The 22972-nt window shown below is 37.1% G+C and overlaps 1 protein-coding gene across 2 annotated transcripts in view; it reads right to left on the bottom strand.

The window, feature by feature from the left end:
- The window catches only part of LOC144994221 (F-box/WD repeat-containing protein 7), an 82054-nt gene that overhangs the window by 47291 nt on the left and 11791 nt on the right, over nucleotides 1-22972 (bottom strand). Inside the window, exons 2-3 of one of the 2 annotated variants that reach the window (XM_078951237.1) lie at nucleotides 10369-10617; nucleotides 9129-9662 (exon numbers count right to left, since the gene is read on the bottom strand). In XM_078951237.1, the coding sequence (XP_078807363.1) occupies nucleotides 9129-9662; nucleotides 10369-10548 (714 nt within the window). In that variant the 5' untranslated portion in view covers nucleotides 10549-10617. Of the gene's footprint in view, nucleotides 1-4121; nucleotides 6060-9128; nucleotides 9663-10368; nucleotides 10618-22972 lie in introns of those variants that run through there. The other variant, XM_078951242.1, reaches the window with a different exon arrangement.

The following is a 22972-nucleotide window of genomic DNA, read 5'->3' as shown; positions in this document are numbered from 1 at the left end:
TAACTTTTATAACACATCTGCAACTTCCTGCTTTTTCTGCCACAATTATCACAAAAATGCACGTCAGATTGCCGGGGGGGGGGGGGGGGGGGGGGGGGCGCTGGTGTGCCGCAGGATTTTTGTCAAGGTTAAAGTGTGCCGTGGCTCAAAAAAGGTTGAAAAACACTGGTCTATGGGATATGGAAAACACATCAACATTATTCCATCAAAGTGTTTGCCATCAGTTATAATTTAGGAGGTATTTTGGTCAAGTGTGAGGTCATTCAATCATGAGTGTGTGTATATATATATATATATATATATATATATATATATATATATATATATATATATATATATATATATATATATATATATATATATATATATATATATATATATATATTGATAATTAATAGGAAAAAAAGTGAACAAAGGACAGAAAAAACATTTTAAAAGTACAACCAAAAAATTGTTTGACTCAATCCATACTAATCATTTGTGCCATTGTTATCTTTTGTCCGGATGCAAATGGGACCAACACAAGGTTTTCAGCGCTGCTTTACTGACTGACCAAATCTACATGCTCTAGATAGAGACTGCTTCTTAGAATAGCCAGAGAGAGATGCGTTCCCACTGTGTTATTTGAAGCCCAAGGGCGATGAATTCAGTCTCCTGTGGCGCACTATCCTTACTTTAGGACACAGTCATGCTTGAATGAAGAGGACGGAATCAGCAAACTTTCCCCCTCTCATTTTAAACCACAATAGTCTATTGGAGGGAAAAATAAAAAGGTGTAAAAAGTTTAACAACTTTTATTCCTGTTTCTCGGAAACAAAACAAACATTTTGTTTAACTTACAACAAGAATGCCAAGTTCCATTCCAAATGATTCCATTAAATCTTAAGGGAAAAGCAAAAGTCCCAACAGAAAATAGCAAAAGGAATTCTGCGTCTATTTTTGTTAAGTTGTTCAACAGTTGCAGGAAACCAAGCTATGGCTTATTGCCATCTTCCTTCAGCGCATTACGGTACATTGCATCAGGAAGGGAAGAAGAAATAAAATATTGAAAGATTGTTCCATTTCACGTCATGACATCAAATATTATACATTTGGCTTACCATCTATGAAATAAAAAATACTTAAAAGGCCTAGTTGTGACTTTGAAGTTGCGTGATGCCATCGGGGAAGTTTGTTTATAACACTTGTCAACAGAAAAGAGCCAGTTATCACAGCTGCTTCTAGTCATTTTATCTGACATAAACAAGGAGTTCTACTTGTAATAATTTAGGTTTGTTTCCTTAAAATCAGATGTCAATCTACACCTCCGACTGAAAAAAAAATAGGTAAAGCTTTGTAAGGATCCAACAACTGAATTTTACTTTACAGACTTTAAAATTGTTAGCAGTTCTCTGATTGTCGGAAATATGCATAGATAAAAGAATATTGACTAAATTTGCAACATGATGCTTTAGAAAAAGAGCAGAGAAATCACTTCTGTTTTATATAGAATGATGGTGGTAAAATAACCTCAATGTAAATGTCTAAAAGTGATTCAGGGAGGGACAAAACTTTTTTTCTGACATTAAAAAGTAAAGGTAAAAACACTTGAGCCTCTATCAGATCATCTGACCTCACAGGAGCATGATCTACTGAGGTAGCGTGTCCTATCAGTTTTCACATTCCTGCCATGAACGTCTAACTGGGTGCAAAAGCGAGCACGACCTTAGTACGTGCATTTAAGCACAGACTTGAAAATATTGATAGTTGTGAAGAGGATGAGGAGTACATTTTTAACTACCGGTAATGCAAAATGCAATCAAAATGTAATTGTTATATTATATTTGTGCAGAGTCTGAAAGACTAACTGGGTTATAAAAGGCGTGTTTTTGCAATGTAAAAATAAATGTCTGTCTCAAATCTCATCAATAAAATGAAAAAGGTAAAAAGGGATTTACTGGTTTCTAAAAATGCATTGTTCATCTTGAAGCAAAGCATTACTGTCCTTTAATGCTCTTGTCTGCAAACCGCTAAATTGTTGAGACTTTGAATGGAAACGGTCTGTGTCAACGCGATACCAGCAACATAAAGGGAAATTTGAACTAATCTTAAACAAAACAAAAAAAGACCCAAACCAGAAAAGCGCAAAATTATCACACTGTTGTGCTTTGAATGATTTTTATCTGTTGACGGCATAAAGGAAACCCAGCGGCTGCAGGGAAGTTGCTAAAGAAAGATGCCATGCACCCCCAGCACCTGCTCTAATAGCAAATGCATCTTGCTGATGGCTGCTTGCACATGCATAGCTGCTATGGGCAAGTCCAGATTGCCTTACTAAATAGGCCTGCAGTGCAGGGTGTGGTGGGTGACAAAGTTGTGCAGCAGCTAAAATGACCTGCTGTTAATGGTCTATGTATCTACATTGCAATCTTCTGCAAACAGCTGGACGCCTTCTCTGGCCATCGGAAATACAGGGCGCTTTCTTGGTCAGGAAAAAGCATCCGGTTACAATTTATAAATCCCACCAGGACCGACACATAATATCGTCAATGTTGAGATTCCTAAAGGTTTAATGGACGAAATGAGGATTTGACAAGCTGTAGCTTTGAATATTCAATCTACATCAGACGTTTTGGAAACAAAACGGCATCAGAGCATCAGAATTGCCATATATTACATCAAAATCTTATTTAAAATGCAGCATTGAGAGTGAGACAAATTAAAGCAATGTATGAAAAGCAACATTTAGCATTTATACATTTGTTTCTGTTGAAAGAAATTTAAAAAAAAAGACCTGACCACCAGAACATACAAAAACGTCCGCTCAATTTTTCAAAACTACATACAAAACATCTATGCTTTGGGGATTATTTATAATGCAATATTAAGTCATTAATTACCACTGCAAAGCTAACTGCCACTCCTATAACCTTGGTTCAATATTTGAATCAATTATTTAGTACCTTTTAAGTGTCTGCAAAGTAATGCAGTAATGCATTTTTATTAAAGGTTCTGATAGGACAATGAAAAAAAAAAGACAAATGTTAAGGACTGTAGGGCAGGTCCTACTGCACAGAGTAAACAAACAGACCTTAAAATGGAAACGGCAGCTCAGATTCAATGCTGCATCATTAAGGTCTTCAGTTACGGGAGACTGAAAGTGTCAAATGTGTATTTTAAAGTCAAATGGCCACAAGCAAATTCATTCAGGGCATGGTTTAAAAACCATCCCTTTTCTTGCTGCTAGAGCCAGCCTCAACATGTACATGAAATGACTTTCCAAACATGAACTGAGGCAAAATATATAGTTTATTAGGTGCTGAAAATGTCTAAATATTCATTACTAAATTAAATAACTGCTTTTCAGCTTTCATGAGTATGATATGAATTGATTACAAATAAAAATGCCAACTTTTTAATTAACTTGGAGGTGTGACTTAAATTCCTACATAAATTGAACACAAGCCTATTTTAAGTACTATTTCTTCTGGGGAAGACCCTTTCAATCTTATTTATTTCAAGTCTTTCTATTTTTCTATAATTCAGCTGAAAGGAAATGGGCAGAGTCACTCCTCCGCCACATGTTAGGCCGTCCATTTTGCTGCAGATATGCCTCGACGTCCCTAATGGTCACAGTGTTTCTAAATATATTATGTTAAAAACGACTAAAAACAGTCAAGCGAACTGGATCTCCTCTACAAAGTTCAACAAATGAGCAAGCAGAGATTTTTTTTTTAAAAGTTTGTGCATGTGAGCAGTGTCATCTAAAAGGAATTACCCTTTAAATAGGGTGGTTGCTCACAACCTTTTTTAAAAGTTGAAGCTCTACATTTGCTACAAACAGCGTCACACATTAAAATCATCTTTCCGTGTGTTTATGAAATTTAAGACAATGGGAGATTTTTATGGGTTCTTTCATTTTAAATTAATTCTTTTTTTTTTTTGACAAAGTAAAATAAAAATGTCTGTCAATCATTTCAAACTTGTTAATCTGACACATTTCCAGTTTGTAAAGACTAAATGTCAAGTTTTAAAGCACAATGACAAAAAAGGAGAATATGATGACCTTTAACATTTCGGGCTTAGGTCATTAAGTTGAAACCAGAGTGCGGCGTGATCGCCTGCGGGTGGAAAAGACTCACCCGTCTGCGGCAGAAAGGCAAACCTTGGGCGATGATGTTGATGCTAAAGATCTTGAGAACTCTCTGCGAGGGGAGCGATTCAGGGGCGACCTCCTTGGGCTCAGCCTGGCTGAGCGCTTGGCTACCCAGCGGCACATGCAAAGGCTTCTCTTTCCCACAGGCAACATTTGGCATCTTTTTCTGGGCACCCGTCGATGAGAAGCGGGGAATATAGCAATGCCGAAGCATTGCAAAATTCGCTATCTAATGGATCATGTCCCAGGAGGTTCTAGAACTTAAAGAGCTACAGCTGCGAGTGGAAAGCCGTTCTTAAGAAAATAAAAAGGTATTTCTGAATCTCGGTTTTGCAGACGTATTAAAACTACACTTGCTCCTGCCTATTCACACTTTGCTCCTCACCGACTGGCTCCCTTTAAAGTGACTCGAGGCTGTGAGGTCACTTTTGCCCTGAAGCCAGAGAGAACAGCTGATGTCAGGGCCTGAAAGAGGATGGACCAGCTCAGTCTCACCCCCCTCAGAGAGTCACTGTGGAATCTGCTCTATGAACCCCCCTCCTCGGTGGTGGAATGTGCGTCAGGACACAGAGCCCAAGGAGCTTCCTCATTGTGGTCGGCCTGTGACCCCACTCCTCCCAACGTACAGATGGCTATATCCAGGCTTAGTTTAGGTTTATCCCATGAACAACATTTAAGGAAAAAGAACTGCTCAGTACATCTCCATCTGAATCCCACAGGTCACCAGAGGTGCTGAAGCTGAGGTTAGATTTATGGGCAACTTTCTCTTACTCTTCCATGCACCAATGTGTTAGGGAATGCCAATTATTTGGTTATGTTAGCAAAGAGGTCTAGGTTATTTCAGGAGGAGATCCCAGTTGTCTATGGTTAGAATGTGTCACTAATGCACCTAATCAGGAATTCCTTTGAACAGAATTGAATTGGATGGACGTCCATTTGTCTATCCCATTTAGCTACAGTGGCAATGAAAGGGTTTTTTTTGTTTTTTCCTTTAACCAAATTCACTGATTTAAACACCTTTATGTCTCTTATCAAACCCAAAAGACTTGAATCCAGATTAGTCTAAAAAGGACTGTTGACCTGTGAAATCCATTCAACAATAACCAGTATTTTCTGGGGCCACATTTATCAATTGTTACATTTTTTTAACAATGTTAACACATATTGAACCCCTTTTTATGTGTTTTTAGGCATCATTTATTATTTTTAGTAGTAAGTTTTTTTTGCCAGGGGTTGTTCTTAAGGAATGAATGTTGCACCGACCAGGAAGCACTTTTAATTTTATTGTACTTGTGATAAGGACAAATAAAGATCTATCCATCTATCTCTTCCTACTTAAACAAAACAGTTTTATGAAAATTACAACTTTAATTTTCTAATTAATAAACTTTAAGGCTTCTGTACACCAGAAAAACCAAGTTAAGCAATGCACAGCACATGCAACATTAAAAAAAATAATGTGAGCAAGTGCTTATACAGAAACGACCAACTTTATATTGTTCAGGAGCACACTACTTTGTGCACACGTTTCATGCCAACACAATGTGCACACAAGGTCTTTTCTATTTACTCCCAACTGTTGAGCATGCCGTGACGGTAAAAATATATTCTAAATACTACATATGCTTCTGTGGTATTACTTTGAATCAAATACCGGTACTCACATTTTCGAATGAGATTTTTCAACTGTAAAATGTTTTTGCAGGTCATACGCAAAATAAACAATACAATATTATATTGTGCAGCTGCTCGTTTCGGACACATTCCAGAGCGTGTGTAGGTTACTTGAGCTTGCAGACTCATCTTGGAGCCACCAGGCCACGAGAAAGACAGGCTATTCCAGTCTGCTCAGACGTGATCACCTCCACTAAAACATCACATTTTCTTCAAGTTATGAGCAATTTCTGCAAAAAACTAAAGCCAAATTTCCTTAACAAGATGGACGGAATGTTGTTACATGCACCAAAATACCAAAAAAACAAAAATGGGAAGGTAAAACACATCCCCCACATTGGCTTGGTACAAGAATGTGCTACATCGCAAAAAAAAAATCAACTCCAAACAAAACATGTATTTTCAACATTAGGAACGCTGAGGTATAAAAGCAATCTGGGATAAACTGTGGTTTTTGCAGGCTTGGTGTTGTGTATAATTACAGTAAATACAAGGGTGTTGTAAAAAATGAAAAAAAAGCAAAAGGGGAAAATAGCAATTGTAGCCCAACTTAATTGTTAGTATTAGTCAACAAACATCTTCATCTCAAGTAAAATTCATTTAAATGAAGTCAAAACACTGGGTATTACCAATAATTTCTAGAACCAATCAGATTCAATTCACCAGAGCCTAGATCGATACGCTTTTTTCCCTTTCAATCCAATCGATTCAATTCGATTTGATTCACACATTCAGACATATTTATATAGAAATACATTAATACTTTATATATGTTTAGAAGATGTTCATGTTCATTTAATACAGTTCACATCCTGTAAAATGTATAAGTGAAATAATAAACTAATGAGATTGTTAACACCAAACAGCGTTACATGGTTTCTGAAAAAGGAGAAACTCCAACAAAAATGTGCAGGTCATTAACACTGTAAAAGCTCTAAACTGCCTCATATTACCCAGTAAATGATCTGCGTGTACTGGAGGGCGTTTCAGTTTGCCCACTAGGTGGAGCTCTCGTTATAGCATTACACTTTCTTCCAAAAGATTTGAGCAAAGAAAACAAAAGAGAGCTTTACACCACAGATTTACCTTTAAAAAAGTTTTGCTTTAAAGGAGTTTGGAATATTCATGCCTGTGAGTATATAAAGTTGTTCATTAAGTCAGCAATGTATATTTATGTCGGCAGAGCGTTAACTGTCCTAAGGGAAGGGAACTTCCATTATACGTTGCATCAAGCTAGCAGACTTTGGCTTTACTGCTATTACGTGTTCGGTCACCAGAAAAGGAAAGGCAAAAGAAGATCAATCTCTACTTTTATGGATTGATTACTGATGTATTAAGTTTGGATCGATTCAGATTGAGTAATCCCTAAAAAACACTGCAGTCTAGAATAACATTACAATGACAGTTCTATAGAATACAAACACCCAATAAGAGAAATATATACATGTATATGTGTGTGTGTATATATATATATATATATATATATATATATATATATATATATATATATATATATATATATATATATATATATATATATATACATATACATGTATATATTTCTCTTATTGGGTGTTTGTATTCTATATATATATATATATATATATATATATATATATATATATATATATATATATATATATATATATATATATATATATATATATATATATATATATATATATATATATATATATATATATATATATATATATATATATATATATATATATATATATATATATATATGTGTGTTCCTGCTTTCCCAAAAATGATATTCAGCTCCTTGATTAAGGTAAAAGCAAATGCAACATCTGGAATAAAGATAAATATGTTTTTTAAGCATTTTTAAAAAGTTGGCCTGACTTCTCCTCTACAGTGGCTGGTCTTGAAATGTATGAGACATGAAATCTGAATTCTTGTGAGCGTACCAAGAGAATATTGAAAGCAATGACTTTAAATATGTCAGGATTCAGGGACAAAAAAAAACATGAATCGGAAACAAACATGATGGGGAATGTGAATGATTTCAGACAATTGGCTCCTTGTGGGGCTTAAGGGGCTGCAACATCCACACTGCAAGTAAAGCATTGAAACACCTCTTAAAAACATAAGTTATCGAACATCTGTACTCAAACACATTGATTAGAAAGATTTTTCAAATTGTAATAAAATAACACTGATAAATAGATGGTTTTATACATTATTAACATGTGACAGGACACAGAGTTCCTTTTTGCAATAACAATATTTTTAGAGAATATTTGTAAAGCTTGTCAAGTTGGCTGGGGGATGGATCTTCTAAAATTCCCAGAACCAAAAGCTTGTACTTGCTTTCATCCAAGTGTTATGTGGCCAAATCCTGCATCTTGAAACACGACTACAGAGGGGCCAAAGCAAACAAACGGCACAGAAATGTGACAAACACTCACAGCAACATAGACAGACTGCTTTGGCATAAGTAGTTTTAAATGGCATAAATATCATTCGAAACCAAGGATTAAAGCATTGTAAAGGCCATGTAAGGAGCCAGTGTAATAAACATCCCTTTCAGAACAGGTCTTTCTATTAATAATAATGTAGTCTATTCAGACTTAAGTCTATTCAGATAAATAGACAAACTGTAACTTAAAATCAGCTTAATTCCACAGATTTAAGGAATGTAAATTATCCCACCATTGCTTTTCAAAAGATCTTTGACTCAGATATCTTAGGGGAATAAAAACAAATCTGCTTCTTTAAAATTCACTGTTATTATTGGAACTGGAAAAATGCACAACTTTACCTATATTTGATATTTTCTCCCCAGGCTAAGTTATATTCAGTAAATATCGTCGCTTTATGCTTATTTTGCAGGAGAATCACCAACACTTGTAATTCTTCGAATATGCCCACTCATCGAACGATAGACTGAAAGCCACAAACTCCAATTGTAACAAGGCTCTGAAAGTATCTTTCTTTGGATTTCCTCACTGGTGTAGGGTAAAGTAATTATGATCCCTAGTTATAAGTTTTCAAGTAAAATAGACGCTCTTAGTAGGAACTGTTGAGGAGTATCGCTTATGCCACAAGATGGAGCCAATCACCTATAAATCTAGTATACAGTGGGAATTTCAGTTTCAGTCATTCCATCTAAGTGTTTCACATATATGTTTTATTATTATGAATGAATGTGAATGGAAATGTGTTCAAACAAAAATACTTTAAAACCTTTTGGTGCAAATTGTAAACGGTGATTTTCCCCAAACAAAGTTCACACTTCTCAGCTACAAAGAGAGACCATATATAAAGGAAACAAATGGATTTGTTGATGTCTTACCTTGTCCTTCTTGTTGGAAGGGCTTTGGGGTTTACATCTAGAGTCCTGATTGTTGGGGGCAGAAACCCTGTTCGCGAAAGAGGGGGGATGCAACTCTTCTTCCCCTTCACCTCCCTCCTCCTCCTCTTCCTCCTCCCTTTCGCTTTCTGCTGAATGTTCAAACTCATCGCTGTCTTGGTCCATCTCCTCCTCATCCTCCTCCTCTTCCTCCTCTCCTTCTCCCCTCTCGTCCCTTCCTTGTTCATCCCCTCCCTCTGTCCTCTCCTCAGTTTCATCCTCCTCTTGGTGGCTGCTGCTGTTGTTGTTGTTGTTCTCCTCTTCTTCCTCCTCCTCTTCGAGGGGTGGCTGCCCTCTCACCTGTCTGTGTTCGGTCCCCCACATCCACCTGGCTCCTTTTTCGTCTCCGTTCACTTCGTTTGGCGGGGCTCCTTCATCTTCCTCCACCTCCTCGTTTCCCTGAGGGCCATTGCTGGCTCCTGATTCGCTGGGCTCCCAAAGCTGCTCCCTCTCACCATCAACCTGGGACACCTCGGGCTTTGAAAAGGAAAAGAACAGCGGATGCTTATGTGAAATGCCTTTCAATTCTAAGGCTATAGGATGTTAAAACAATGCTAAAGATGATATTTTGAGTACCACCTAAAGAGAATTAAGTTTTAAAGTTCAAAGGAATATAAGACTGCTTTTAAAGAAGTTTGTGAATCAAAACAGAAAAAGGTTGCAAACTTGAACCTAAAAAAAACAAGAACACTTCTGGAACAAAGTTGTACGCAGAGACGATCCCACATTGAGAAGACAGTGAAGGGCTGTGTTTACTCAAACTCCTAAGGTTGGGTGGGTAACGTTTCTGGCTTCTGCCAAGACTTTATATAAATCACTTTGTTCTGGAGCTAGATGTGAGGCCATCCATCGAATTCTGTGAGATCAAAGCGACTCATTTAATTACTTATTTTACTAAACTGAGAAATATAAGATAAAAAAAACACAGTTGACTGCAGTCTAGGCCTCTCGTGTAGAGATGTTTCTTTACAGGCCAACCCAAGAAAACACAATTAAAGAGTTATGCATTTCCTTGAGTTCATATTCATAAAGAAGGATCCCTACGTTTTTTTTTTTAACATGTTAGGGAAAACTTAATCCACCATTATCAAAATAGTTATAAATCTTTCAAGTATCAACACATTTTTTATAATCTTCCCCCTACATAAAAGGGAAATGTTTCCTAAGCATGAGCTGGCCTCACCCTCTGTTGCAACTGCTCATCCTCCTCGACAACCCGGTTAATGTGCTCATCCTCGTCGGCTTCTTCTGCCGCCTGCTGGGGTGCCCGGGTCGTAGAGGAGGTGTTACCTCGCACTGCTGGACCCCCGGGCCCCCGACTCCGCCTGCTGCTGCTGCCCCCCGACAGCAGATCCTGGTTCATTTCTAAAAGCCAGCTTGCTACCTCCTGGACCTTCGCTAGGCTGTCTGAAGATGAGAAGGTCTTGACATTCTGCAAAGATAAAAAAAAAATAAAAAGACACAGATGTTGAAGGTTTTACTTACTTTATTTATTTAGTTAGATGAGGGGAGGACGTTTCATTAACCCCTCATTTTTGAATAATTTGATTTATGAATACTATATTTTAAAGTAGCATAGAGCTGGATGCTCCTACAATTCTTGATGTGATCAAATTTCATTTGGCACAGAGTAATATCTTTCTGAATTCTCCACTAATGAAACCATGCTTTAAGCACTAGGAACTCTGAAACAGTGTTTCTGTGTTTGACATGCCCCTTTGGGTCAATTCTGAACATTCAATACTGATTTGACTGTTTTTAGTGCTTGAATATTTTTGACAAAGTATTAATATAATCGTATTGTAAGATTACCTAGAAAGCCCTGATAAAAAATAGTTTACTGTAATAAGACATTAAATATTTTGGGTTGAACTGTCAATTGTTCTGTGTGTTCCCTGGTGATTTCTGGTAATGCATTAGTTTAATCACAAGAGGGCAGTAATGCAATGACTTGTTTGCATGCAGAAAAGAGAACAACACTCCTGCTGCAAAGCACCACAGATGCCAGCAGTGCTCGCAAAGTTGCAAGTTCCTTTGTTCACGAGTCTAAAGCACATACGGGTCTGTATGTGTGTGCATGCATATGCACGTGTGTGTGTGGACTGAGAGGTGATCATGTATATCTTTAAGGTGTAAAAAATAAACAGCGTTGTACTGTGTAGCCATTAAAAATCCTAATAAAAAAAGGGTAGAGGTACCATCAAGACAGTAAATCTTATGAGATTTGGTGCAAAACAATAAACATCCACCTGACAGAGTGAAAACTGTAAGTACATTTGCATTTCAGTGCATAAAACTTTTCATAGCACAATGAACACATGTAATTAAAATTGTTAAATTGTTTCTAACATTTCATTATCTTGAATGTTGTTGCATTGCTCTCATTTTATTCTTTGAGAGAAATTCAAATCAAGGAAATGTGTTCAACAAGTGTTACAAAGTGAGAAGTAAAAACAGAAATGAGTTAGTAAGGTGTAATTTTATTCAAAGATAAACCTCAGCCAGCATAAAAACCTAGGGAAGTGTACATTAATAGAACTTTTTTAACAAGGAATTCAGTAATCTACCATTCCATGCAAAACTTCACCATCAATTTTGAAGAATGATCCTTCAGTACAAAAAAGAGCCGCATCCTGCTGGGTTTTTTTTTGTTTTTTTATTCGAAAGAGTTCCTCCTTCCTCATATTACAAACGTCAACGCAAAAGGAAGTTCCAGTAAATACTTTGATTAGCCATGATCTTAAAAATCATCTCAAGTTTCCAGTAAAAGAATGTAGGTTTTCATTATTTACTAAAAGTGCTTTTTGGCGTATCACGTTTGTGTTTGTGTGCCATTAAATATCTAAATTGTTGTTTTTTTTTAATATTATAAGAGAAAAAGGAGAATCCTCGTTGCATGACGAGTGACAAGCAATGTATGAGTTTTTTTATTTGACGCAGTGGGAAAACATTAGTGGCTTCACCTTTCATTAGAAATCCATTTCCCGGTATGGTCTTTTAGTCATTATGAATCTTATCTTTGTAGTAGGGCAGGTAAATCTACTAGATAAATCTGTCATTGCTGGATGCACTGCCCCAAATTTTTTTTTTTGTTTTTTATTTTTATTACATTGAAATATACTGTAATTTAAAACTGCCAAATTGCATATGAAGTCTTTAATATTCAAGATCTCTGCAAGAATCGAAGGAATATCGTATAAATAACGTTTGTGAAATCCTCAAGTAGAATAATGTTCTTCAATCTAATGCACTTCTTTCTAAATTCATTGACCTTGATGGAAAGGTCAATGATCCATTTTTAAAGCTTTTCTTCACTGGTGTAAAGTCTCAGTGCTTTTGTGGTGAGAAGCATTAGACCTGTCTCAGATTGCATCCCCCCCCACACCTTCTCCATGCTCCTTCCTCCTCAAGGGAACAGCAGTCCATTGCTCTAAGCCTCAGAAAAGAAGGCTATGAATAGCAGAAATTCTCAAGCTTTTTACTGGAACAACAAGCATTCTGCCATTAATGTCCTTGACACATCCTAAAATGTAATTCTTATTTTTTTGATGATGAGCAGACAGTTGTGAAGTTAGTACACAGATCAAGAAAGAGACTGTTCTAACAGCCAGGTCTTCCTGGAACAGAGCAAATGCACATCTCTGGTTCCTTTTTGAGCCATCGCTGCTGAGGATTTTGACAGTCTTAATACACTACTCAAAACTCGGAAATATTGTAGTAAGAAAGAATACTCTTTGTAGCGTACATGCAGATAAGTTAAGTATTAGCTAGACATTACAGTCAGCATGAGACAAGTTGCATTCATCAATTTATTGTTTTTTGACAAGCTGAAGATGTGAAAAAAACCAACAGAGGAGCTTTGACTGTGTGGTTCCTAACCAAAAGCCAAGCAGAGGAAAGAAAGAAAACTATATATAATTAAAACTAAATTATTATGGTATTAGAGGATGCAGCGCTTGGCCTTATAAAGGAATGCACTCCTGTTTATCGGAAATAGATTAAACTTATAAAATAAATAGTATAAAACATGTTGTTTGTTTTCTACCGGTAATTTTTCGTAACAAGAAAACGCACCCGCACCCACACACCCACACCAAGTAGTCCATCCTGACTATCAAGTACATGGATGCCACAGTTGGTAAATGTCAAAAATTTTCAGCTGCCCACTGATTTAAATAGTGCTTCCAAACTTTTAAATGGTAATGCATAATTTCTTTATTAATTATAAACATCAGTGAATTAACTTAGGCAAGGCACCTTTTTGTATACACAGAGAAAATCCAAAAGCGGTTTGCAAAAAAGCTAAAGCTTTTGCAGCACAGGAAAAAAGCAAACAAAGGCAGGGAAAAGCAATGCATCTGCTTTAAATTGATTATGATATTAACAAAATAACACCCAACAGTGCAAGCAAACAGCCAGCAGTGTGCCAGTCCAACATAAAGTTGTTGGTCAATGCTGCCAATGAGAAGGGAAAGAGATTTCTGTCAAGTTGCCAAGTTGGCTCTCCACAGATAAAACCACAGCTGTGGAAAACAGACAACAGTTAAGCCGAGTGCCCAGAGTCAGACTCAACATGGTGCACTTAAAAACATATGGTGCCTTTTTTAAGATGTGGAAAGGGATCTATACATTCTGAAGTGCTTGCTTAAAAAACGAGTGTATTGACAGCTCCGAACAACACATTAAAGGCCTGTTCACACCGGGACGAAGTTTAACGCCTCGTGACTAAACAAAGGGCACCAATGAGAGTGTGCACACCGCGCCACGCGCCAAAGCGTCAAAAAAAAAAACGCCTCGGGTTCGTTTTTTTTTTCGACGCATCGCGTCGAAATCTATTCGACCAATGAGAATGGCGCTTTTGCACACGTGTCTGGAGCTTCTGAAGTTACAGTAAAACACAACTTGGGGGCGCTCAAACACAAAACTGCCTTGCTGAGCACACATACCAGCGAAGAAGATAGACGCCAAGTAGCGTCTACGCTGCCGCAAAGAAATAATGACGGACATTCTAAAATATCCCCTTACCAAGTACCAGTTGGAGCTACTGATGCTTGAAATATTCATGTTTTCTTTGTATTATTCTGACAAGCGCGTAAATACTTGCTCTCTTCTTCTGAGTGAAAAGCGACTGTAAGAAGCGTAAAGTTGCGCAGCGCCACCTTGTGTACAGGAGTATTTCTGTTTACATTAAGCGCCATCTAATGTTAGGGAATAAAATTGCATGTTCGCTCGGCTCATTGTCAGCGAAAATCGCCTGGGTGTGAACACAAAAAACGTGGCGAAAAACGCTGGCGAATAACGCCTGGCGAATATTCGTCCCGGTGTGTACGGGCCTTTATGTTATATTCATATAATCTCAACTTGCATTAAAAGTACTGTTCAAGTTCCATAGAGATTGACTGAATGCAAACTAACTAAATCTTGTTTATGAATATAACAATATTTATAAACGGAAGGAGGGTCTAAGGGCAGGGATGCCCAGTTTAGTTTAGTCTGTTTAGTCAGTTAAGTTTAGTACTCTCCTATTGAATTCTATGCATTTATGATCCTTTTAATTTAATGTTTTACTTTACAATTACTAGTACGAAGCCCATTGAGACGACTGTTGTTGTGAATTTGGTTTATGAGTTGTGGGTGGGGCCGCTGGCATGGAGCGACCCCGCCCCCCTTTCCCTCTCGTTGCTGAGAGCTCGGAGCAGGGAGCTTGTGGCCCGTCCAGCATATCAACACAAACAAGGTCTTGTTGAAACAGCATTTTTTTCGTCTGCTCCCAATTCACAATGATTTGAACAAAGAAATACTCAGAAACAGAGTTTTAATTGTAAATTATTTTATATATGTCATCCATCATCAGAAAAAGGCCACAAGAGCATGTTAAAAACACCAAAAACTATTTTCATTGAAATGGGTCTTTAACGACTATCAGTCAAACACACTGATTGATTTATGGTCTACAGTAGAACACTTGATAGTCTGAAAAGCTATAGAACCCAGGTCTGCACTGTCTTCTCCAAAACTAAGACTGGTTAAATACATAAAGAATTGATAGCAATTAAGTAATTTATTTATACATTTTCCAAATTACATAAAATCTGCATTATTTTTCAAATATAATAAGATTCTGCTTCAATCTCTATGATAATCAGAGAATCTGAGGATTCTTCCACTTTCGGCTTTTCCCATCAGGGGTCGCCACAGCGAACAAGTCGCATGGTAAATTTGGCAATGTTTTACGCCGGATGCCCTTCCTGACGCAACCTTCTCAAAGCAACCGGGCTTGGGACCGGCAGAGGAAGAGAAGGGAACAGGGAGCAGCCCGGAGTCGAACCCTGGTTTCTGAGGATTGAAGCTTAAAAACCTCAAATTGTAGGAATTAATCACATCTATGTAATCAGAGCAGTTGGAATGGAGATATGTTGGCTGGTAACCAGACACAAAGCTGTTGACAATATACTGTGCAGATAAATGAATAAAGGCAGCCTTTAAAATCAATAGTACTAACATTATAAAACAGATATGTGGAAAAAAACAAATTCCATCCTGAAACAGAAATTTAAATGCTTTTTTACAGAACTTTTACATCTTTTTTGCAAAATATATTTTGACTTAAAAAAATCAACACAAAATAGCAAGGTTTCTTAGAAATACAGTGTTTGTCAAAAAAAAATGTGTCTTCAGTTATATAAAAGTGCTTAATTCCAAGGCTCTATTTCAGGACGGCACAGTGTGATGTTCTGGTGGATGAAAGTAAAATTTAAATCTTTAAACTGCTTAGCTTCAGGACAAGATCTTTTCCAAATTCAGTTAAAGACTAGGCTCAGGAAAACAATTCCTTTGATGCAAAAAAAAAAAAAAAAAGTGGCACGAAAGGTCTGACAAAAAGAAACCCGTCCAATCTAAAACTGTCACTCATCTTTTTTCCTTTAGGTCTGTTGCTAAGTAACAACTCAATTGTGCCAAAACACTTTCCTTTGTAGATTTGCATCATTTCTCATTAGAGCATATAGCTTCCTGTACACCAAGAGAACCAAGCTTTTCAGCTGGAAGAATGATCAACTGTCAGAAAGAATTCTGGTTTGGGAGTTAAAACTCCATTCAGACCAGCTTACAATCGAAACAGTTGTGTGCAACAAAAGGCAGTGAACTACTACAGTAATGCAATAAAAGCCCAAGTACGAAGCAATTTGCACTCTCATTTACAGGCTGACACAAGCACATACATACACTGATGCATATACCATTTTGTTTGGCTTTTATTGGCTTTTCCTTAAATTATGGAGGAACAGCAATCACTGTAAACCACAGAGGGAATGAAGGCTGAGCACTTAACCCATTTACACCTGATGCAATGTGTTTTTCAGAACTCCCGTGTGTACAGACACCCCTGGTCCCAGTCGGTTTAGCAACTCTACAGACTGCATTCTACAGCATTTACAAGGCCTCAAAACTAAATAAATTACTCAGTTGCCCGTAGATCTTCAACCTACTATAACGGTTTCAGAGCAGGTAAACACAAACTGAACTATGAACTGTTTTAAGATCCCACGTTTGCCACAAGAAATATAAATTGCCTTAGGGTTATTGTTGTCTGTGTCTCTTGGAGGTACGTGTTGTTACCTTTGTTCGGGGTGGACAGCTAGTGGATAGACGTTGCAGCGTCTCTGAGGTGTGACTGCAGGAGAGGAGATCTGAGCAGCAAGCTGTGCGGCCCAGCCTCTTCATCAGGGAGGAGATGATGCTGCAGCCACAGCCACACATCAAATTGTTCATCAGTAACTTAGCTGTTCCGGAGTTAAAGCCGAGAAGAAAATGCAAAAAATCTGCAGTGATTTCCCGGTGCTTCCAAGGTCCCTTAATTTTCATAAAGATTGAAGAATTTTGGGCAGTACAGTCCACAGAGCGGTAAGCCGAAGGTATTTCATCAAGGATCAGGCTGGTTGTAACGAAGATAATCACAACACGGATGCAGATGCTCACCTCAATCCATAGTAAAGGTACTCAAGTGAGTAAAAAGTTTAGTGATCTTTTTTCCTCTTTCTACCATATTTTAACTGTCAGAAGCAAAAGCTTTCTCTTGGAGAGCAGGTCTTCTGCAAAACTCCCCTCTATGCACAAAACACCTGTCTTTTGCAGCAAAAAATACACAGGATGCTATGTATGTGTCCACTGGCTTCCATCTCCCATAGTTTTCTGTGCACTCCCTCCACTGGCTTTCCACTGTGCAATGAGGAAGCTACCCCTGTCAAAACAGCATCCACCACTACCCCCCCCCCCCCCACACACACACACACACACATCGCCAGATGCAGCGGTGAACCACTTATACTTGAGCTCCTCCGACTTGCCGATAAAAGTGCTTTTCCCAATTGAAATTTGATCTGCAGGCAGCTCCATTAATTGAGAAAGCAATGCACAGAAATCAAAGCCACTCTGCATACAGCTGAAGAATTGATAAGGAGGAGACAGTTAATATGCAGCAGGGGAGGAGACTGGGTAAGCAGGTTGGAGATGGCAGGATGGCAGACATAATTATTAATGCAATAATCTGTCACTAGGGCCAAGATGTCAATACTTAATACTTCAATATTATTTTAAACACATGGATACTTAATAGCCTAAAATGTGATTGTTTAGTATTTATAACAATAAAAAAAATGTTTTATTGATTTAGTAAAAAGAGCTGTTGTGATGCTGTTGCATGATGCTCTTATGCCACACTCTAGTCAATAGTGAGGTCCACATATTGGTCCAATACTGACTGCCACACATGTTGGGTGTGCATGTGATAACTGGGTGTCCAGTAGAACGTCCAGTGGATGCCCACACAAACTACGTTCTGTCTAATTTCCTCATTTGTAGCAGTCAGGCTGCACACAAGGAGCACCTAAACTGCATTCAGGAGCCCCTTGCTCAGTCCGCAGGTTTTGCAGAGAATCGAAATGAAAAATCTATACAGCACTGCAGCGTCTCTCCCACTCCACCCTTACTTTACCCTTGCTTATCATATACGTATTCATTAAGGCCTGTCGCCAAAAGCATAAGCCTTGTAAAAAAAGAGTTTTTCACTAAACTGTCAACAACCTTAATATGGGCCCGTACAATTTTGCCACTTTTTCACCTGCAGCCAGACCACATCTAACTGTAAGGATAGTTGTGACTAGGGCTGGGTTAACAAAATCAACTAATCAATCTGAATCGATCCAAGCTTAATAGATCAATCATTGATCCATAAAAGGAGAGCTTGATCTTTGATGCTTTTCCTTTTCCGGTGACCTTTGATGCTTTTCCTTTTCCGGTGACCTTTGATGCTTTTCCTTTTCCGGTGACCTTTGATGCTTTTCCTTTTCTGGTGACCTAACGCATTAGGGCAGTAAAGCCAAAGTCTTCTAGCTTGATGCTAACGTATAATAGAATTTTCCATAGGACGGGTAATGCTAAAGCTCGGTCAACCTAAACATACATTGCTGACTAAGTATAAATAAATTCAAAACATATATAGATTATTAATGCATTGCTATACAGATCCATCTAAATGTGTAAATCGCGTGAATTCATAATTGAATTGAATAGAATAAAATGGAATTTAAAAAAAATCGTGATTTGACTTAATCCAGATTCTGTGTAATCGAATCAAATTGATTCAAGAAATTATTGTTGATGCTCAACCCTAGTTGTGACTAAGGTATTAGGTAGTGAAACTACACATACATTATCCACCTTCATATGGATTTTTCAGGAATCTGCGCACCAGATAACAAATATTTGACCAAAAAGTTTATTGTAATCAGATTATCAATGCCAGAAATTGTCTGGATTAAAAAGGAAGCATGGAAAGATGTTAGAAACTAAAAATAGATCCTTAGGAGTGTGACAAATGAATTATACAACGACAAAGTAATAGCCAAATCAAGATACATGATCTTTAGCAGTTGAGCAGTTTTTTTTTTTTTATTCTAAATTAACAACTGAGAAACTGCTCACTAGGAAAATAATTTTACAATCAACAACAATCAAACTTCAGTAAAGAAAAAAATTCTATTCGATTTACTCAACAGATTTTGATTTAAGAATTTGAAAGAAAAAATAACATTTCTGTTTGTTTCCGTTGTAAAATTGATCATTTTATGTAAAAATAAAATATTTGTTCAGTTTAAACCATTAGACATGTAAAAATACCTTTTCATTACCAAACAAAATTGATTTTTAAATATAAATTTGATATAAGAATGGACTTTATTTATATCAAATAAGAAATGGTAAAAATCTGAAGCTTTTTTTTTATATAAATAATATGCAAGATTTAACATGTCACATTGATGGTGTTTGCTCAATCATGCTTAGTGAGATTGCCCTAAATGTTATCAAAAAAAATGCACAAGCAGCACTTATTCAACCCAGACAGTGACCCCCACATTGTTCATGTAACAAGAACCAGTTACATGTTTGAGAGACGTCTAAATGTTTGTTTAACAATAAAAATAACCAGGGTAAAGACCATCCTCTGCACATTTTCCTCCGTTCTTAGAAAAAGGACAGAGAAGGGTAGTAAGGTTCCCTATTCATTATTTATGAATATTGCTTTTCATTGTGTCAGCTTACTGCTTCAGTATTGATCCACAAAGTGGAAACTCACTGCACTGCAGGGTTTCACAGGAAGGCAAAACACAAATTTAACATTCAGCAGCTTGAGGGAGCAGGAAATCAAACATCAGTGAGTCGGATATTTTAGCATTATTGTTCATAAAATATCATCAATTAAATTTGTATAAAATAAATTACAATACAGCAATAGCCAGATCCAACGCCGTGCAATGTTTTTATCAGTTAAGTGTACTGTGCCCCAATTTTCTGTGTTCCATTTTCTTGTTTACAAAAGTAACAAAAGTGAAGCACAATACTGTTTCTATTAAACTATACTGGTGTTTTTTACTTTTATGTACAGGACGTCGTTTATTGGAGGACACACAAATTACATGTCATAAAGTCTTAAAAATTTCAAAAGCAGGGTTTAATAAAAAAGCAGCAGGAAGCTGTCTCAGACTAAAAATATAGTTGTTACTATAAAAAAAACTATACCGGTAATTTAATGAAGTTGACTGTGTTTGTTGTTTATCATACTTAAACGTTTTCATTTGAGTGACCTTAAAAGGGTTTTCTTCTGTTCATTTTTACCTTAAACTGAATCCAATAAATGCTAGGTATACAAAATATTCTGCTGAACATAGTTTAAAAATTTGAGTAAAAAAATCTACTTGGCATTTTTTTCCTTGAAGACTCAACAGTGTGGTTCAGATCAAAGAAAAGCCTCAGTGAAGCCAGAAACACCACATACACAAGGATCCCACAGGCTTTTGACATTTCAATTTAATATAAATGAGACTCTAAGGAAGAGGGTGCTAAAGAAGAAAATATTGCACTGTGGATTGGATATGTTTTATCTAAACAATGGAGACAGTGGATGTGACACTCCTTGCGCCACAGAAACTGAAAAAGGACAATAGTCTACAGATGGCATGGATTGGGACAGTCTGCTTCTTGGTAATGGTAAAGTTAAAATGACTCCAAGACCTACTGCTGCCTTTAGCAGAACATGCTCAAACACTTTTAACTGATGCCATGTCAATGTCCTTTATGGTTCAACCTAGGGTTGGGCGATGTCCCCTAAATTGGCCGTTGACGATGTTTGCTGTCAACCATCGGGATGGACGATGACATCGTCGGGGGGGGGGGGGTATTTTTGCATTTTTCGTTCTTATATAACTGCTATTCGTTATTTTGCTTTTACAATGTACGGACATTGTATTATGATCTGATTAGCGAATATTTCTTTTCTCCTTGAAGGATCAATGTCTATATAAAAAAATCCTCTTCACTTTCATGTGGATCACTTTCCTGGAGACACGCGCACCTTTCTAACTTTGCTCATTAATCCATGTCAAAAGCAGCTCCTCTAATTCGTCGCTTGCTTTCTTTGAACCTCCACCAGGAAGTCGGTCTGCCTCTTTCTGCAGCCGCCTTTTAAATATCACCCATCTTTCTGCTCCATTCTCTGATACCTTAAGGATCCACCCCAGTAATGTTTTGCAGATTTCCTCACCAGAATGTTCTTTGGCTTATGCCACCACATGAAATGTAAACGCTAAAACAAATGAGCGGTTCTTGGCCATCGCTATACTGGCTCACAACACAAATAACGCGTGCGTGACCCTGGGTGTGTGTCTTAAAGGAGCCCAGCCACTATTGGAGACCGGTGACTGCTAGAACCTTGGAGAGAGTGGGTGTGTGTTAGCCTGGGGGCGGTGCTGGCAGTGCACTCTTCCTGGAAGGGGCTGTTCTGAATAATTTACGTCAGATCATTTTGGAGGATAACTCAGAAATGCATCAATGGTTTAAAATACAGCTGTGGGGCTGTTAATAGTGAGAAGTGAACTTTATAATACAGTTAAAAGCTCAAAAAGTTGATTTTGCATGGTATATGCCATTTAAGACATTTGGCAGCAGCTGCACATTTCCACAAAAGGTTCTCATACTAAGTATCAAACAGGAAATCAGGACATGCAGGGGAATGCTTTCCCATGTGTGATGACACAAGCCTCCGTCTGGCTTCACGCCATTGGTGCCCAAACAAATCCTTCAACCAATTACCATAAACCAAGGCTCTGCAACCTGGGCCTCCAAAGCCATTTGCTGCTCTTTTTATCATTGGTTCTCTCTGGCTTAGAAAAAAAATGCAAATAATTTGAATATAATTGATGTGTAATTTACGTTAATTATATTTATTTTGTTAGATTTTTAAACTAGATTTAAAATGCAGACATTTAGGATAACTAAAAGCTTTACCATCATTTTGTTCAATGGCCTATCAAAATTCTGCATTTTCTTATCTTTTGCTGCATAACAGTGTTTAGCTGTTGTGCAGCAAAAGAATTTGCTTTGTTCAGAGGCAAAATCTTTAATGTATATAATTGCAAAAAAATATTTAGATGTTTTTTAATATTGGAACCTAAACCACAATTCTCATGTTTATATGCACTGACAAAAGATAAAAGATGATGGTGCACTAAAGTAGTCTTGTCATTAGAACTTTTTTGACTTGATTTTGTATAACATCAGAGTATATAATTTTATGGGGTTATTTAAAATCTTAAATATTTAAAACCACAGATTATAAATATATTTTATTAGTCACAACAACATAAATACAAATACAGTGTTGACTTTTTCTATACGGTGATGTAGGCTTTGCCGTTCATGCTGCCTTTTGGTTAATAAGAAACGGGTCCAAATTTCTCATCTCTGTTAAAACAGTATTTTTGCTGGCTTAAATTTTTGTTAGAAGACACTTAAAACTTGCAATAGAAGTATTGGCAACAGTACTGCCAACTAATGTTGTCTTAAAGTGGTTAAGGCAGATAAACAAATTTCCTGCCACCCAATTTTTGAAAATAGAAAACCACAGTCTACCAGAACAAAATAAAGGTAAAAAAAAAAAACTATTAAACCTTCCTTGAAAAAAAAAAAAAATTCTATGAATCACAAGTTATTTCAAATTGCACAAAAAAACCTTTTGAATATCAAGTTTGTAAAAAGATATTGAGCAATAACCACAGGAGTAAAAGTAAATAACATTAGAAAAGAAGTTTGACTTCAGAAGCTTTAACTCTTTCGGATTTCACCTTGATCATAAATTATTCAAACTCTGTATCAAATATCCCCTTTCCGTTGACTGAAACAAGAGTAAGTTTTCTTGAGAAGGACAATGTTGGCATTTTGTTATTTAGTGCCAA

The sequence above is a fragment of the Oryzias latipes genome, chromosome 1 (assembly GCF_053564925.1).
Source record: "Oryzias latipes strain Hd-rR chromosome 1, Olatipes_Hd-rR_3.1".
Classification (NCBI taxonomy): domain Eukaryota; kingdom Metazoa; phylum Chordata; class Actinopteri; order Beloniformes; family Adrianichthyidae; genus Oryzias; species Oryzias latipes.
The sequence above is the reverse complement of the archived record's forward strand: the minus strand, read 5'-3'. Positions and strand labels throughout refer to the sequence as shown.